This window comes from Aphidius gifuensis, linkage group LG1 (genome assembly GCF_014905175.1).
Source record: "Aphidius gifuensis isolate YNYX2018 linkage group LG1, ASM1490517v1, whole genome shotgun sequence".
Lineage (NCBI taxonomy): Eukaryota > Metazoa > Arthropoda > Insecta > Hymenoptera > Braconidae > Aphidius > Aphidius gifuensis.
Window position 1 is genome coordinate 5,413,518 of NC_057788.1, and position 16,655 is coordinate 5,430,172.

At 25.7% G+C, this 16,655-nt stretch overlaps 7 protein-coding genes across 9 annotated transcripts; 1 reads left to right on the top strand and 6 right to left on the bottom strand.

Moving 5' to 3' along the window:
• The first annotated feature begins 80 nt into the window (after window positions 1-80).
• Window positions 81-9,872, top strand: LOC122861170 (DNA-directed RNA polymerase, mitochondrial). 2 transcript variants are annotated; one of them, XM_044165378.1, is made up of 5 exons: window positions 81-306; window positions 541-651; window positions 740-4,238; window positions 4,309-4,543; window positions 9,755-9,872. In XM_044165378.1, the coding sequence occupies exons 1-4, from the start codon at window positions 177-179 to the stop codon at window positions 4,478-4,480; spliced, it is 3,912 nt and encodes a 1,303-aa protein (XP_044021313.1). In that variant the 5' UTR covers window positions 81-176; the 3' UTR covers window positions 4,481-4,543; window positions 9,755-9,872. The 2 variants fall into 2 exon arrangements, with proteins under 2 accessions (XP_044021313.1, XP_044021314.1); XM_044165379.1 differs by lacking the exon at window positions 9,755-9,872 and adding an exon at window positions 6,955-6,972.
• Window positions 3,983-5,868, bottom strand: LOC122861174. 2 transcript variants are annotated; one of them, XM_044165383.1, is made up of 5 exons: window positions 5,753-5,868; window positions 5,445-5,685; window positions 5,158-5,357; window positions 4,943-5,092; window positions 3,983-4,847 (listed from the first exon to the last, which is right to left on the bottom strand). In XM_044165383.1, exons 1-5 carry the CDS (start codon window positions 5,823-5,825, stop codon window positions 4,600-4,602), a joined length of 912 nt encoding a protein of 303 aa, XP_044021318.1. In that variant the 5' UTR covers window positions 5,826-5,868; the 3' UTR covers window positions 3,983-4,599. The 2 variants fall into 2 exon arrangements, with proteins under 2 accessions (XP_044021318.1, XP_044021319.1); XM_044165384.1 differs by having other exon boundaries at window positions 4,469-4,847; window positions 5,445-5,682; window positions 5,753-5,837.
• Window positions 6,118-7,546, bottom strand: LOC122847878. The gene is made up of 5 exons (XM_044145737.1): window positions 7,477-7,546; window positions 7,155-7,389; window positions 6,934-7,064; window positions 6,598-6,861; window positions 6,118-6,528 (listed from the first exon to the last, which is right to left on the bottom strand). Exons 1-5 carry the CDS (start codon window positions 7,544-7,546, stop codon window positions 6,317-6,319), a joined length of 912 nt encoding a protein of 303 aa, XP_044001672.1. The 3' UTR covers window positions 6,118-6,316.
• On the bottom strand, window positions 7,800-9,748 carry LOC122861173. Its single transcript, XM_044165381.1, has 6 exons — window positions 9,131-9,748; window positions 8,803-9,040; window positions 8,609-8,712; window positions 8,427-8,537; window positions 8,196-8,345; window positions 7,800-8,125 (listed from the first exon to the last, which is right to left on the bottom strand). The coding sequence occupies exons 1-6, from the start codon at window positions 9,204-9,206 to the stop codon at window positions 7,863-7,865; spliced, it is 942 nt and encodes a 313-aa protein (XP_044021316.1). The 5' UTR covers window positions 9,207-9,748; the 3' UTR covers window positions 7,800-7,862.
• Window positions 9,821-16,626, bottom strand: LOC122847879. The gene is made up of 18 exons (XM_044145738.1): window positions 16,501-16,626; window positions 16,040-16,277; window positions 15,854-15,957; window positions 15,651-15,770; window positions 15,442-15,591; window positions 15,103-15,350; window positions 14,743-14,749; window positions 14,241-14,492; window positions 13,992-14,168; window positions 12,721-12,955; window positions 12,517-12,626; window positions 12,338-12,448; window positions 12,127-12,276; window positions 10,865-11,102; window positions 10,672-10,778; window positions 10,490-10,600; window positions 10,257-10,406; window positions 9,821-10,168 (listed from the first exon to the last, which is right to left on the bottom strand). Exons 1-18 carry the CDS (start codon window positions 16,589-16,591, stop codon window positions 9,939-9,941), a joined length of 2,829 nt encoding a protein of 942 aa, XP_044001673.1. The 5' UTR covers window positions 16,592-16,626; the 3' UTR covers window positions 9,821-9,938.
• Window positions 11,498-13,217, bottom strand: LOC122861172. The gene is made up of 6 exons (XM_044165380.1): window positions 13,034-13,217; window positions 12,721-12,955; window positions 12,517-12,626; window positions 12,338-12,448; window positions 12,127-12,276; window positions 11,498-12,027 (listed from the first exon to the last, which is right to left on the bottom strand). The coding sequence occupies exons 1-6, from the start codon at window positions 13,104-13,106 to the stop codon at window positions 11,762-11,764; spliced, it is 945 nt and encodes a 314-aa protein (XP_044021315.1). The 5' UTR covers window positions 13,107-13,217; the 3' UTR covers window positions 11,498-11,761.
• Window positions 13,332-14,754, bottom strand: LOC122861175. The gene is made up of 3 exons (XM_044165385.1): window positions 14,598-14,754; window positions 14,241-14,492; window positions 13,332-14,168 (listed from the first exon to the last, which is right to left on the bottom strand). The coding sequence occupies exons 1-3, from the start codon at window positions 14,671-14,673 to the stop codon at window positions 13,930-13,932; spliced, it is 567 nt and encodes a 188-aa protein (XP_044021320.1). The 5' UTR covers window positions 14,674-14,754; the 3' UTR covers window positions 13,332-13,929.
• Window positions 16,627-16,655: the final 29 nt, after the last annotated feature.

Genomic DNA, 16,655 nt, shown 5'->3' on the forward strand with positions numbered 1-16,655 from the left:
CTTGATGGAATTTGACGCTTGATGAAAATACATCTTAATAAAAATAATAACAACAAGTTTGGAATTTTTTACAACATGGCCGTCCAACATGCGGCTTTTGTGTAGTGTATTATTATAATAAAAACAAATTTTGATATTTTTTAATTAATAAGTTGTTGTCATTTGTATATTAAAACATGTATAGAATACTAAAATTTCGTAGCATCATTCACAATAAATCTTGTGGCAATTCATTCAAAATTAATTCACAAACAACATCAAAAATATGTTCTTTTTGTTGTGATTATCATTTAAAAATACCAAAAAGTAAGTTTACCATAGTATGACATCATGTACTATTTAATTTAGAACACTTCTATTACTCAAATTTATTTGTTATATAATTTTTTAATTCAAATGATACATTTTTTCGTCTCATGATTAAATTTAACATAAATAATGACTTCAATTATAAAATCTATTTTTTTTTTAATTTTACTATACTTTCATGATAGTTTATATAATTGAATAATTGTTTTTCTATTTCTTTTTTTTTTTTAGCAATTAACTACTTGTCACTTCGACAAAAATCAACGACAATAAACCCAGCTTTGTTACCAGTTTCTAAAGTAGTAAAAAAAAAACCTATAAAATATACAGATCTAGTAGAAGGTAAAAAAAATATTTTACTTTTTTAAAAAAACTGTTAATTATTTTATTAATTAATTTTTAATTTTGCTTTTATTTTACTTTTTTAAAGAAAAAAATAGTAACATAAGCAATCGAAAAGCTCGAGTACGAAATGTAACTGCATCACATTTTTCTCAACTTGTTAATCAACCTGATACAAATCTAGGACAAAAAACAAATTCAGCTAGTTACAGTTCAAGTTGTCAAGTAAATTCAGATAATATTGCTGATAATTCAACTAAATTTTATGAAAAATCATTAATTGATAAAGATGATCCAACAAATTTTTTACTACAACAAGATAAATTTGATCGTGGAACGATCATTGAAGACTTGCAATCTTCTGGAGTTAATGATGTTGCATCAGCAATGACATTTTATAATTCAATAAAAGAAAAACAGGATAAATGTCTTGAAGAAGATGAATCTGAACACACAACAACTGAAACAACAACAACAACAACAACATCGACAGCTCCAACAACAACAGAAACAAAAGAAACAACAGCAGCAGTAGATAAATCAGTCAAGTTAAAAACAACAAAACAACAACAACAAGAAAATGAAAAAGAAAAATATAAATTTAAACGTGGACAATTACAAATTGAAAGTCTTAATCGTTCATTAAAAGCATATTTACGTGTTTGTATTAGCTCAGGAATGTTTGGACGTGCTTATCATACAATAATGCATTATAGAAGAAAAGGATATTTAAATAAAGAATCAAATATATTAATTGATACATCATTGTGGAATGTTATACTTCAACCATATGCAGCAAGTGGTAATTTAACAAGAGTCAAAGAATTTTGGCAAATTTTAAAAAAAGATAAACTTGAACCAACAGCTAAAACATTTTCTGGTATATATGAGTGTTATAGTAATGTTGATAATGAAAATATTGAACCAAAATTTTTACAACAAGTTTATTCTCAAATGACAACAATGGGAATAACATTTGATGATGTTTTAAATGCTTCAAGAACACGACTTGATCAATATAATAAAGTATTAAAGACAATTCGTTTATTAATGCCTGACTTTAAACCAGCATCATTATCAAAAATTGAATCTTATAATTGCAGTCTATTAGATAACAATTTATTTGATTTTGATAATATTATAAATAATAAAAAATGTAATAATAAAAAATTAGAAGAAGAAAAAATACGTGATAAATTTAGAGTACAAATTGCAAATGAAGTTGAAGGACAAGTTGTTATTAAAAGTATCGAAAAATTTAATAATGAAGATGATACTGTTGTATATTTTAGAAATGAAGTATCAAAATTAGAAAAAAATTGGAAAAGTATTGTCTTTGAATCATTTATACGTAATATTAAAAATTTAAAAAATGATGAACACTCACCAATTGCAAGTTCAATGGTTCTTTATCCATACCTGAGTGTTTTATCACCACAAGAATATGTTAATGCAGTTTTATATGAAGTTAAAAGATTGGCCATTGGATCAGAAACATTTAGTCCAACATTGAGATCATTATGGAGAGATTTGGGTAAATATATTAATGATAAATATGAAATATCTGAAAAGAAAAAACTTGGTTATAATAAAGCATTGGAATTAGTTTATATTGATTGGTATAAAAATCGTAATACAAATGTTAATAATAGAATATCATGGGAATTATCAGCAAATAAAAAATCACATAATTTTGATCTTGAACTTGAATCAATACGTTGGCCAACAAATGTACATATTAATATTGGACAATTTCTTTATAGAATAATTTTTGATGATCTTAAAATTGATGTTAATTCAGTTAGACCAAAATCAAAACAAACAAATTATCAACAGGCATTTTTTGAAATAAATCGTTCATGTGGAATGAAACATTCATCAAAAGAAATTAAACCACATCCAGTTTTATCAAAAATATATCGTCAATCAAAACCAGAAACATTAAGTTTTCCATCATCATTAATACCAGTTGAGTGTCCAGCAAGACCTTGGACATCAATTTACAGTGGTGGTTATCTTATATCAAGAAGTGATGTTGTTAGAGTACCACAATATGCTATGGAACAATGGAAACGTCTTGAACAATCAAAAAATAATCAATTATTACCATCACTTGATTCTTTAAATCAACTTGCATCAATACCATGGACAGTTAATACAAAAATACTTGATATACAAATTAAAGTATTTCAAGATGGTGGATCTGATAAATTAAATGTACCACGACCACGTTCATCATTATTACCTGTTGAAAGTATTGATAAAAATGCATCAAATGATGAACGTAAAAGTTATTACAAAGCAACATTAGAATATAGTCAAAAAAAAAATGAAATGTATTCACTTTGGTGTGATGCATTATATCGTTTATCACTTGCAAATCATTTTCGTAATAAAATAATTTGGCTACCACATAATATGGATTTTCGTGGTAGAGTTTATCCAATACCACCACATTTAAATCATTTAGGTTCTGATTTAGCTCGTTCAATATTAATATTTGCTGATGGTAAACCACTTGGTAAAAATGGTCTTGATTGGCTTAAAATACATTGTATTAATTTAACTGGTTTAAAAAAACGTGAATCAATTGCTAATAGACTTGCATATGCAAATGAAATAATTGATACAATAATTGATAGTGCAAAAAATCCATTAGATGGAAATATGTGGTGGGTTAAATCAGATGAACCATGGCAAACACTTGCTGCTTGTACTGAAATTGAAGCTGCACTTAAATCATCAAATCCAGAAAATTATATTAGTCATTTTCCAATACATCAAGATGGTAGTTGTAATGGATTACAACATTATGCTGCACTTGGTAGAGATCAAATTGGTGCTGAAAATGTTAATTTACGTCCAAGTGAAGTACCTCAAGATGTATACAGTAGAGTTGCTACTATGGTTGATGAACTTAGAAAAAAAGATGCTGATAATGGTTTAGATACTGCACAATTATTAGATGGTTATGTTACAAGAAAAGTTATTAAACAAACAGTCATGACAACTGTATATGGTGTTACAAAATTTGGTGCTAGATTACAAATTGCAAAACAACTTGATAATTTAGATTTTCCAAAAGAATACGTATGGAAAGCAAGTTTATATCTTGCTGAAAAAACATTTGAAAGTTTGCGAACAATGTTTGATAGTGCAAGACAAATACAAGATTGGTTTACTGATTGTGCACAAATGATATCAGATAAAAAAAGAAAAAATGTTGAATGGACTACACCATTGGGTTTACCAGTTGTACAACCATACAGTAAAAAAGTACCAACTAAAAGTAAAATGATTGAAATTGCTACTGATAGCTGGGAAAGTCCAAATATATCTAAACAAAAAAGTGCATTTGCACCAAATTTTATTCATTCATTGGATTCTTGTCATATGATGCTTACAAGTTTACACTGTGAAAAAGCTGGAATAACATTTGTATCTGTTCATGATTGTTACTGGACTCATCCTTGCACTGTTGAAATTATGAATAAAATATGTAGAGAACAATTTGTAGCTCTTCATTCTCAACCAATTCTCGAAAATCTTTCTCAAAGTTTTGTAAATACTTATTTGCCTAGTGAAACGTAAGTTATTTTATAATTAATTTTATTTTTTATTCTCAGTTTATTATAAATTTTTAATATTTCATTACAGTCCATCAAATGATGATAAACAAAATCAAAATAATATGGATCTTACAAAAATATTAATGGAACGAAAAGCTTCAAGGGAAGACCAACTTCTTCATGCTTTATTAACAAAAATACCGAAAAAGGGTCATTTCAATTTAAGTGAAGTGCTAAAATCAACGTACTTTTTCAGTTAATTATAATGTTTATTAATTTGTCGTCTGGAACTTTGAATAATGCTGTTGTAATTCTGATAAAAGGTAATGTGATATTTATTTATTTATTCATTTTTAGTTTTATTGTTTTTCGTAAATTGTTAAAATTGAGAATGAAAAGGTGGATGCTTAGTAATATCACATTCTTCATCAGGAAGACGTTGACAAGTTAACACTGGTGGTATTTCACAAATACACTTGACACAAACAGAGTTATAATCTGTTGCTTGATTTAAACTATCACCCAAGTCAAGTGTCATATTACCAAAATTACATTTTAAATCATTTGAATTATCGCCAGTATTTTCTTTTGGCTGTTTATTTTTTATTATTGTGTCGTTTTTATTCTCTAAAAATTAATAATTAAAAAATATATATTAGTATTATAATTTTAATACTATTTTTTACTTAATAATTATAAATATTGATTTATTAAAAACTCACGGCATCGAGAAAAAACGCTACAAGAGCTTTGTGGACTTTGAGTGGAATAATAGACAGGTACACAATTATTTTTAACATCACCGGCATGACGAAATTGGGGATCGCAATAAGGACGTTTTGGTGAAGCACAAAATGGCTCGATATTTTCTCCTAAAAATAAACACCAAATAATTAATTGATTTTTTTTTTTTTTTATAATTCAAGTTTTGTTTTACCTTTATATTCTGGTTGACAAACGCAATTTTTATCATTGTCATCTATTTGAAAATATTCACCATCTTTATAAATCATAGTAGATGACTTACGACACACTTCTTCACCAGGACAACAGTTTAATGGTGAATTTTTTAGATAGCATCCAGGTTTTATAGGTCCGTGAAAACAATCGACTACGGCGCAATTAAATGTAGCGATACTAGTAAAATTACAAAAAAAAAAATTGATAAATTATAATTTAAAAAATTAGAATAAACTAAAGTGATTTAAAAAAAATAATAAAAACCCATCGTGTCCAACTCTACATGAGCATCCAATATCACATGGATTTGCATCTTCGTCTTTAAGTTTATCTCCAATATTATATTCATGTCCATTGACGTAACACTTATCATTTTTTTGATTTTTTAAATGATCACAGTCATATTTGTAAGCACAACAATCACCTGTCTGTTGATAAATTGGCTTACAATCAAGTGCCTTATAATATGCTAGTGGACCTGGACATTTAGTTTTATCGCATTCTTCTGTTATAAAAATAAAAATAGTTTTAATCAATTGTTTAAATAAATTCATAATTTTACAGTTACATACCTGCACTAGCAAAACTATTAAAATAAATTATCGCGTAAATTACAGCGACAAATGAATTAGATAACAATGCCATATTGTTGCTTGCTTTAGTTTCTTATACAAACTGAATGTTGAAACATTTATCAATTCCTTTTTATAATAATGCGTTGTACAATAATAATGTGAAAATATTATTATAATAGTGGAAGGCCACGAGTTAAAAAATAAACATTGTAACATCATTATTATTGAGGATTGTTTGAACGTGGATGTACGATTTACTAGTGTATTCTATTTTTTTTCTATGATAATAGATAATTGGAAAAAACACGTCGTATAGATAATTGCTTTGTTTATGTTACATGATTATATAACAATACATACAAATAAAATAAAAATTTATTGATAAATATTTTATTTATTATTTAATAAAATATAAATATTAATATTTTTAAAATTAAATATTCATGTTTGATACTGTAAGAACAATTATCTTTTAATTCGATTCTTACATAATAAGATATTTCAAGTAAATAAAAAAAGTAGTTATTTTATCTTTTAGCTTATCACAAGTTTAAAAAAACATTAGTTTGATTTGTTTGCATAACATATTTTTTGTGGAAGATATTTGCAAGTTACTGCAGGTGGTACTTGACAAGTACACACAAGACATTCGTCTCCTACTGATGGTTTCAATGAATCACCAATTTGCAGTGTTGAATTACCAAAGCTACATTTTAAATCTGATACATTAGCTTGACTTTCTTCTGCTTTAATAATTACATCTTGTGGAGTTGCTAAAAAATATAAAAATAATTAAAATTTTTGATGAATTAAATTGTAGATGATGTAAAAAATAAACTTACCACATCTAAATGCAACTGGACAATATGTTTGTGGTTCTTGATCAATATAAAAAATTGGTGGACAATTGTTTTTCATTTCATAAGAACGATGAAGCTCTAAACCACATGGATCTTGTTTTGTTATTGGAGCACAAAATGGTTCGATATTTTCACCTACATAATTTGGCCCACAATCACAAGATTTTCCATCAGCTTTGAAAAAATGACCATCCACATAAATTTTTCCATTGACATTGCAAGTTGGTCGTTCTTCTGGTGTTTTAGCTAATTGAAAAATAAATATTATTTTTAAAATAATTAAAAGTTACAATATTCATGTTAATTTGAAATACTTACGACATATTATTTTTGGTTCAGGACAACAACTGGTACCCTTTTTTTGTCGATAACATTCTGGTCCTGGTTCTTCTTCTTCTTCATCAAGGAAAGGACAATTTATTTGAGCACAAATAAAACGAGCAGCTGAACTAAATTTCAAAGAGACAAAAGAAAAAATATAACAAATAATTTATTTTTGATTTTTTCATGAGTAAAATAATTGTTGGTAATCAACTAACTCATTTTCCTTGGTACAACGACAGCCAATATTGCAAGGCAAAGCATCTTCTTTTCTAAGCTCATCACCAACATTATATTCAACTCCACCAACGTAACATTTATCATTTGACAAAAGTTTTAAATGATCACAATCATATTTGTAAGCACAACAATCACCAGGTTGACGATAAATTGGCTTGCAACCTGCTGCTTCGTAATATTTAATTGGCCCTTGACATTCTTTTGGATCACAATCTATCAATATAGTAAAGAAACAGTTAAATACTATTTTATTGTTGATTTGAATATATTACAAAATATATTTTATGTTCAATTTTTTACCTGCACTGCTGACGGACTTGACCACTACCAAACAAATTACTATCGAAAATAATTTAAAATTTGAATCCATCATCAATTAACGAATTCACAGTATTAGATTAATTTAAATTAACTTGGTATATTTATAGTCAAAATTGAAAAATTTCCATTACCATTTTGCTGATAATAATATTGTTTATCAGTGTCAAAGGTCTGTCTAGTTTTTTTTTAATTTTCTTAATCTATTTTAAATTAAAACTAAATAATTATTATTTTATAGATCATTAGGTTAAAAAAATATAAATATTGATAGTAAAGAATAATAATATAGAACAAAATAATGATTACTCAAGTTAAAAATTATAAATTTATTCAAGTGGAATGTTCACAATATGCTTATATAATATTTAAGATCTGTATTTTGAAAAATCTTCGTGTTTACTAAAATCACATTTTTCATGGGAAAGTTCCTGACAAGTTAATAAAGGTGGAACTTCACAGGTACATTCTACACAAACTGAGCTGTAGTCAGTTGCTGGTTTCAGTGTATCACCAATGTCCAATGTCATATTTCCAAATTTACATTTCAATTCGGAATCATGATACTTTGAATCGTTATTTTCATTAATTTTTTCTTCCTCATTCTTGATAATTACATCACGAGAGTTTTCTGAAAAATAAAATAACAATTAATAATTGTCATTTAAAAAATAGAGACATATATTTGTTTTGAAATTTACCACATCGAAATGCTACACTACAACTTGTTTGAAGATTTTGACCATGATAATATACTGGTGCACAATAATTTTTAATTTCAATGCCACGACGACGTTCTACACCACATGTATCTTGTGTTGGAGTATGACAAAAAGGTGCAATATTTTTACCTAAAAAAGAAAAAATTTATATATTAAATATCTTAATTATTCTTAAAATATAATAATTAAAAATATAAATTTTATATTTACCAGACCAGCCTGGACCACAATAGCAATTTGCATTTTCAAATTTAAAATATTGACCATCTAAATAAACTTTTCCATTGACTTCACAAGTTGGTCGTTCTTCTGGTGTCTTAGCTAAATATAAAAATCATTAAAATTAACAAAATATTCAATTCATCATCATATGTCTACTGTGTTAAACTTACGACATATTGATTTTCCAGGACAACATTGTGTAGCATTTCTGCGATTATAACATCCAGGACCTGCACGAGAAAAACAATCAACAATAGCACAATTGAATGTTGCTCTAGAAAAAAAGAAAAACATTGATATTTTAATTTGATCTATTAATTATAGATTAAATATAATATAATTTTGATTTTAAAATAAATGATACCCTCTATCTGTCTTTAAACAAGTACATCCAATATCACATGGATTACGATCCTCTTCTCTAATTTTTTCTCTGATATTATATTCATGTCCTGCTAGATAACATTTATCAACTTTACGATCATTTATATGATCACAATTATATTTGTAAGCGCAACAATCATCTTCTTTGTGATAAACTGGTTTACAACCTATTGACTCATAATGCTTGAGTGGACCTTGACATGTACTTTTATCACAAACTTGCAAAAATAATAAATATAAATATATGTTAAAAATATCAAAGTTAATAATTAATATAAACTATTTATAAATATATGATTAATTATTACCTGTTTCAGTTGCATTTGTAACGTAACTTGTAAAAATTATTACGAAAACTATATAGCTAGTATTTCGATCCATCATGAGTTTAGATTAAACTCAATACAAATATAATATTGAAGAAAGTGATACTCTCTATTTATACTTCTCCAAGTGTCTATGATTAATAGGTGGGAGAGACAATAAATTAAACTCAATTATTTTTTTTTTCCTTATTTACTTTTATCGTCGATAAATATATTATAATGTAAACTTTAAGTGCCTGCAAATTTATTATGTAAATAAAATTAATTTTATTTGTTTTAACATCTGACTGCAACAATGAGGAAACCTGTTTTACTTAGAATACAAAATTTTAAAACTCCAAGCAAAAAGTTTATAAATAAAATTAGTAAGCATATTAATAGTCAATTGAACATAAAAAAAAACATATATATTTTTTTTTAATTTTCTAAGAATATGTGACCTTGTTGATGTAAAATTTATAAATCTTCACTGATGACATTGTCTTGAAAAAACAGGTTCCATCATCAGACTATATTATTATTATGAACAAATAATTTTTTTACGTATATATAAATATTGATTTCGATATTTTTTAATAATATTATTTTTATTTATTTTTGTTTCAGGTAGTCATTGAAAACATCAGAATTGAAAAAATATTTTTTAAATTGAAAAAATTATTATGTAACATATTGTAAAATTTATATGATTATCTCGATTAAATTGATTTTTATTAAATATTAATTATTATTACTATTAATAAGAACGTTATTTCTTTTTTAAAAGTTGATTAAAGATTTTCTATGTATATTAGTTGACACGTTTGGTACGATCACACTTATCCTCAGGAAGTTGACGACAAGTTACTACTGGTGGAACTTCACAGGTACAGTCAACACAAACAGAATCATCATCAGTTGCTGGTTTAAGTTTATCACCAATGCCAAGTGTCATATTTCCAAATTTACATTTTAATTTAGAATCATCACAATTTGAATTATTTGTTTCTGGATTCTTGATAACTACATCACGAGAGTTTTCTAAAAAAAATTAATAATGATTATATAAAAATAGATACTTGATAAAATGTGTTTTTTGAGAAAATATATAAGAACATTTGAAACTTACGGCATCGAAATGCAATGGCACAACCTGTTTGAACATTTTGACCATTATAAAATACTGGAGCACAATAATTTCTAATTTCAATACCACGACGAAGTTCTAAACCACATGCATCTTGTGTTGGTGTATGACAAAAAGGTGAAATAGTTTTACCTAAAAAATAAAAAATATATAAATTAAATAATTTAATTATTCTTAAAATATATAATAATTAGAAATATAAATTTTATATTTACCAGACCAGCCTGGAGCGCAAAAGCAATTTGAATTTTTAAATTTAAAATATTGACCATCTAAATAAGTCTCATTACCAACGATACAAGTTGGTCTATCTTCTGGTGTTTTAGCTAAATATAAAAATCATTAAAATTAACAAAATAATCAATTGATCATCGTATGTCTACTAAGTTAAACTTACGACATATTAATTCAGGAGAAGGACAACAATTTGAAGCATTTCTACGTTGATAACATCCAGGTTCTTCACGATAAAAACAATCAACAATAGCACAATTGAAAGTTGCTCTAAAAAATCAAAAAAACATAATATTTTAATTTGTTTTGTTAATTATAAATTAAATAGTATAATTGTGATTTAAAAAAAATGTTACCCTCTGTCTGTCATTTCACAATGACATCCAACATCACATGGATTACGATCCTTTTCTCTAAGTTGGTCTCCAACATTATACTCATGTCCTACTAGGTAACACTTATCAAATTTACGACTATTTATACGATCACAATTATATTTGTAAGCACAACAATCATCTTTTTTGTGATAAACCGGTTTACATCCCATTGCCTCATAATGCTTGAGTGGACCTTGACATGTACTTTTATCACAAGCTTTAAAAAACAACGAAAAACACATATAAATATAAATATGTTAAAAATAATCAAGTTGATAATCAATATAAATTATTTATAAATATTTTCCATTACCTGTTTTAGTTGCACTCGTAACGTAAATTATTGTAATACTTATTACGAAAATTATATAGCTAATATTTCGATCCATCATCAGTTTAGGTTGAACTCGCTATAAACAATATAATATTGAAGAAAGTGATGCACTCTATTTATACCTCTTCAAGTGTCACTGATTAATGAGTGGGAGAGACAATAAATAAAAATAAATTTTTCTTTTCCTTATTTGTTTTGTTATCTTACTGCTACAATGAGAACTTTGTTGTTATTATGAATATATATTATTGTATTTAAATAAATATTTATTCCTATGTTTTTCAATAATTTATTATTTGTTTTTGTTTCAGGTTGTCATTACAAACAACAGAATTTAAAAAAATAAACATTTTTTTAATTAACAAAATTATTATGTACAATATATTGTGTAATTTTTTATAAGATTAACTGTATGAATTTCTATTGAATATTAACTAATGTTACTATTGATATAAAGTTTATTATTTTTTTTTTTTACAATTATTTTTTCTTACAATAGTTACTTGTAATTGTAATTCAATTGTTTATTTCGAAATTATGCTTTATAATCTATGTGCATTAAAATCTTCATGTTTAGTTGGGTCACATTTATCCTCAGGAAGTTGACGACATGTTACCATAGGTGGAATTTCACAGGTGCAATCAACACAAACTGAACTATAATCAGTTGCTGATTTTAATGAGTCACCAACACGAAGTGTCATGTTACCAAAAATACATTTTACATTAAATTCATCATCTTCGCTATTTTTATCATCTGATACATTTTCATTTTTTCCATGTTTTACGATTTCATCTCGATCATTTGCTAAAATATTAAAATCATTAAAAATTATTAATTAAAGATTAATAAGAAATATTTTTTCTCATAAATATCAATATAAAATTAAGATAAATAATTACTAACCACATCTAAAATTAATTGCACAACTTGTTTGTGGATTTTGTCCATCATAGTAAACTGGTGGACAATTGTTTCTAACATCATATGAATAATGTACATCGAGACTACACGGTACTTGTTTTGGTTTTCTACAAAATGGCTCAATATTTTTACCTAAAATAAATAATAACAGTTTAATTAATTTAATAAATAAAATTCAATAGCTTGAATTTACCTTGGTAATTGGGACCACAGTAACACTCCAAACCATCAGCTTCAAAGTATTCACCATCTAAATAAACTTTTCCATTGACATCACAAGTTGGTCGTTCTTCTAATGATTTAGCTGTAAATTAAAATCAATTAATATTTCTAATACAAAATAAAAATTGCATCAACAATAAAAATACTTACGACATATTGCTTCATAATCTGGACAACAGCTTGTTGCATTTTGTCGAACATAGCAATTATCACCTGCATCAGGATAAGGACAACTGTAAGCTGCACATGTAAACAGTGCCCTGAAATTAACAAAAAGTTTAAATAATAATTTATTATTATCTTTCACTTAATTACAAAGTTAGTTTTTTTTTTTTTTATATAAATATTTCATACACATTGTTTCTCAATACACAAGTACAATGATCACATGGACTTCTATCTTCGTCTTTGAGAGCTTCTCCAATATTATATTCATGTCCATTGACGTAACATTTGTCATCTGATCGATTTTTTAGATGATCACAATCATATTTGTAAGGACAACAATCATCTGTCTTGAGATAAATTGGCTTACATCCAAGTGCCTTATAGTGCATCAGTGGACCCAGACATTTTGTCTTATCACAATCTTGAAGAAAAAACAAAAAATACATATCGAAATTGCCTTAAAAAAATTATAATACTCATGATTGCCAAAAAATCTTACCTGAATCTACTGAACAAGCCACGTGGGCTGCCAGGAAAAATACACCAAGGTAAAAATTCCACTGTCGAATCATCCTCACTCATGCAAATACAATAAAAATTCACAAATTCACGAGCTCTTTTTATAGTATGTCGAGTGTTTAACTACTGAGTGGGGATCATTTAAATTCAAAAAAAATTCAAGGCTAAAAAAAAACATTTTTATTTTATTTTTTAAGGATATATTAATACCATGAGTAAACATCATTATTACCACAAACAACGAAAATAGAAAAAATGAAAAACCACATGCAGAATGATTTTGATAAACTATAATGGTATAAATTGCTGAACAGCTATTTATATTTTTTAAAGTAAACAATATATAGTTAATTTGTTTTTAATTCACGTCATTTTACTGCTAATATTATATAACTTTTATATTTGCCTGCGTAATTATTTAAGAATAATTTATTTATTTCTTAAATTCATAAAAACAAGTGAATTTTTTTTTCTTATATTAATTAATAAGTTATTAGGTTTAATTTAAAATCAATAACAAAAAATATATATAAAATATAAACTTACATTTATAAAAAAATTATTTTTTATCTTTTTTATTTAATAATTAATGTCAATAAGTATTAAGGTCACGTACATTTACGTACATGATCTTTTTATTTATTTTATATATTTTTCCATTTCGAATGAATGACAAAGGTTACAACATTTATTTCGATAATTAAAAATCAAAGTGTGTTACAAGGTCATAGTAAAATTTAAAAAAACAAAGAATATTATTATTATTATTATGATGCTGTTGATCTATCAAAAATTTCCTGTATTTTTTTTTCTACTAAATATTATTTATTGTGTTTAAACAATTATCAACTGAAATTATAAATTTAATTTTTTTTTTTAATAATCAATTCTTATAATGTCGTTGTTATTAACGCAGAAATTCTTGGGCATTCGTTCACATGTCAGTAAAGGTGGAACTTGACAAACACAATCCATGCAGACTTGATTTGAATTTGAGAATAATACTCTTTCAAGACGTTCACGAATTTTAAATTTCAAGGTACCAAAAGTACATTCAACTTGTTTTTCAAATGTTGATGGATACATTGGTTTGACAACAGTGTCATTTGAATTTTCTAAATTAAAAAAATAAATACAATAATTTACCTACATTTAAAAAATATAAATCTACAAATAAATAAACTTACGGCATCTGTAATCCAATGGACAAAGTGTTCTCACAGACTGTCCCATATCATAAACTGGAGCACATTTATTTTTAATTTTATTATCATAAACAAGATGAACATTACACTCACTGCTGTCGAGATTGTTAAATTGTGTCGAATTGAAATCACAATTACTCGCATAAGGACAAGAAGATGTACTATCAAAGAGTGATTGACATTTCAATGACTCGTATAATTTGAGTGGTCCAGGGCACAAAGATTGATCCAATTCTATTGACAAGATAAAAACGATAATAATTAAGTAAAAGAATAAATATGAGTCATCATTGTTATCAGCAATAATTATAATAAATAATGAATCATTTCGTTTATTACCTGATTTTATCGGTACCACTTCAAAGACTATTAATAATAATGCACTCAATACGAGATTAAAAAATATTGAATTCATGATTTATTCTCTTCAACGGTTGAATCAATAATGTGTGTATTATAATATAATCATCATCACATTATATACCCTTTCTCTATAAAAAAATTAAAAAAAAAAAACTGTTGATAAATTATATTAATATAAATTTCTTTCATCTTTATCTTGCATTATAAAAATTATATAATACTCATCATTCTCAGAAATTTTAATGACACATCGGCTTAATATACTTTTATCTATATTTTTTATTAAAACAAAAACAATTTTATATTTATTATAATTAAGACTATTTTTTATGTAAAATACTTTAAATGGAATTAAATTAATTTTTTAAATAATATTGTTAATTTAAATATACAATAAATAAGTAATAAATAATATATATTTTTTATATAAATAAATTTTACGATGTGCTAATAATTATTTAATAAATATCTACGGAATTATTTTTTGTTTTTTTTTTTCAAAAATATCTGCATTGTCGTCACAAAGATTAACGGGTTGTCGTTTGCAAGTTAAGAAAGGTGGAGTTTGACAAATGCAATCCATGCAGTTTTGAGTTGATCGATAGTACGATGAACGATCTAGTCGATGACCAATACGTAATTTTAAATTTCCAAAAATACATCTTGCTTTACTATTTGTGAATGATGATATAAATTTTTGTGGTATAACAACAACATCTTTTGAATTTTCTTTAAACACATAAAAATGTACATTAAAAATATAATAAAAATTTTGTTTTTTTTTTTGTATTTTATTAGTTATTATTAAAATAGTACTTACGACATCTGTAACCTGAATTGCAATCTACTTGTGGTGATTTACCAATATCATAAATTGGAGCACACCTTTTTGTGATTTCATTTCCATAATAGAACTCAGTATTACAGTCTATTTGTTTTCTTGTTAAACAAAAAGGCTTGACATTTCTACCTGTGAATAAAATATTAATTAAACAATCATAAAATAAATAAAAAATAATCATTGATTACCTTTATAACCTGGACCACAAAAACATTTTTTTTGTGGTTCTCCCAATGGATAAAATAGATCACCATCATAATAAGTCACACCATCAACCTGGCAAGTTGGTATATCTTGTTTTTTTTCAGCTTTAAAAAGTGTAAAATAAAATTTAATAAAATTATTAAAGCTGGAAATTTATTAATTTCTCTAAACATATAAATTAACTCACGACAAATAAGTGGTCCAGGACAGCATTCAGTAGCATTTCTACGGAGATAACAGCCTTCTTTAAATCGTCCAGAACATAGATTAGATAAACACTCAAAATTAGCTCTGTAAAAATTTAAAAATAATTTATATTAATTTTGATTGACAACTTGATATAGAAATAGAAAATTTCATTTAATTTACTAACGTTTTTTTTGATATTGTACAAATACACACAGTACATGGATCATCGGTATATTCATCTGGCAATTTATCTCCATCACTATATTCTTTTCCATCAATATAACATTTTTCTGGTGACCTTCTTTTAATATGATTACAGTTGTAGCGAGATGGACAATTTAATTCAAGTTTTTTATAAACTGGAGTACATCCCAATTCTTCATAAATTTTTATGGGTCCTTGACACTCATTTTCATCAAACCCTAAAATAATCATATAATTTTAAAACTTATACAATCACAAATTAGTATTAAATAATTCGATAAATTAAATTAAATAATTGAGCAATGAAAAAATTTCACGTAGTACCACTTCTATGCTTGTTTTAATATTTTTTAATAATTTTATTTGTCTAAAAATTAATAATATATATTTTATTGTTAGAAAAATATTATACTTTTTTAATAAATTATTAATAATTATTACCAGTTCTTATTGTATATGTTTTTGACGTTAAAACTATGTCAAGAAACGTCAGGCAAACTACGCCGATATATAATTTACACTGTGTTCTCATGACGAGTCTTGGATACGTATTTAGCGTTGATGCAATAGTCGCAGCTTTTTATAGCTCTTTTGGA

Coding starts and splice junctions, on each gene's coding strand:
- LOC122861175 (XM_044165385.1), bottom strand. CDS start 14,673: ATGAATTCAATATTTTTTAATCTCGTATTGAGTGCATTATTATTAATA. Junction 14,493..14,597: donor AGTGGTACCGATAAAATCAG/GTAATAAACGAA, acceptor TCTTGTCAATAG/AATTGGATCAATCTTTGTGC. Junction 14,169..14,240: donor TCCATTGGATTACAGATGCC/GTAAGTTTATTT, acceptor TTTTTAATTTAG/AAAATTCAAATGACACTGTT.
- LOC122861174 (XM_044165383.1), bottom strand. CDS start 5,825: ATGGCATTGTTATCTAATTCATTTGTCGCTGTAATTTACGCGATAATT. Junction 5,358..5,444: donor TGTAGAGTTGGACACGATGG/GTTTTTATTATT, acceptor TAATTTTACTAG/TATCGCTACATTTAATTGCG. Junction 4,848..4,942: donor TAGCGTTTTTTCTCGATGCC/GTGAGTTTTTAA, acceptor ATTAATTTTTAG/AGAATAAAAACGACACAATA.
- LOC122861172 (XM_044165380.1), bottom strand. CDS start 13,106: ATGATTCGACAGTGGAATTTTTACCTTGGTGTATTTTTCCTGGCAGCC. Junction 12,277..12,337: donor CTGTGGTCCCAATTACCAAG/GTAAATTCAAGC, acceptor TATTTATTTTAG/GTAAAAATATTGAGCCATTT. Junction 12,028..12,126: donor TGCAATTAATTTTAGATGTG/GTTAGTAATTAT, acceptor TTAATATTTTAG/CAAATGATCGAGATGAAATC.
- LOC122847878 (XM_044145737.1), bottom strand. CDS start 7,546: ATGGATTCAAATTTTAAATTATTTTCGATAGTAATTTGTTTGGTAGTG. Junction 7,390..7,476: donor CAAGTCCGTCAGCAGTGCAG/GTAAAAAATTGA, acceptor CTATATTGATAG/ATTGTGATCCAAAAGAATGT. Junction 7,065..7,154: donor CGTTGTACCAAGGAAAATGA/GTTAGTTGATTA, acceptor TTTGAAATTTAG/TTCAGCTGCTCGTTTTATTT.
- LOC122847879 (XM_044145738.1), bottom strand. CDS start 16,591: ATGAGAACACAGTGTAAATTATATATCGGCGTAGTTTGCCTGACGTTT. Junction 12,449..12,516: donor AGATTATGAAGCAATATGTC/GTAAGTATTTTT, acceptor TTTAATTTACAG/CTAAATCATTAGAAGAACGA. Junction 10,169..10,256: donor TGCCATTGCATTTCGATGCC/GTAAGTTTCAAA, acceptor AATTTTTTTTAG/AAAACTCTCGTGATGTAGTT.
- LOC122861173 (XM_044165381.1), bottom strand. CDS start 9,206: ATGATGGATCGAAATACTAGCTATATAGTTTTCGTAATAATTTTTACA. Junction 9,041..9,130: donor TACAAATGCAACTGAAACAG/GTAATAATTAAT, acceptor TATTTTTGCAAG/TTTGTGATAAAAGTACATGT. Junction 8,346..8,426: donor TTGTGGTCCAGGCTGGTCTG/GTAAATATAAAA, acceptor TTTCTTTTTTAG/GTAAAAATATTGCACCTTTT.
- LOC122861170 (XM_044165378.1), top strand. CDS start 177: ATGTATAGAATACTAAAATTTCGTAGCATCATTCACAATAAATCTTGT. Junction 652..739: donor ATATACAGATCTAGTAGAAG/GTAAAAAAAATA, acceptor ACTTTTTTAAAG/AAAAAAATAGTAACATAAGC. Junction 4,239..4,308: donor ACTTATTTGCCTAGTGAAAC/GTAAGTTATTTT, acceptor ATTTCATTACAG/TCCATCAAATGATGATAAAC.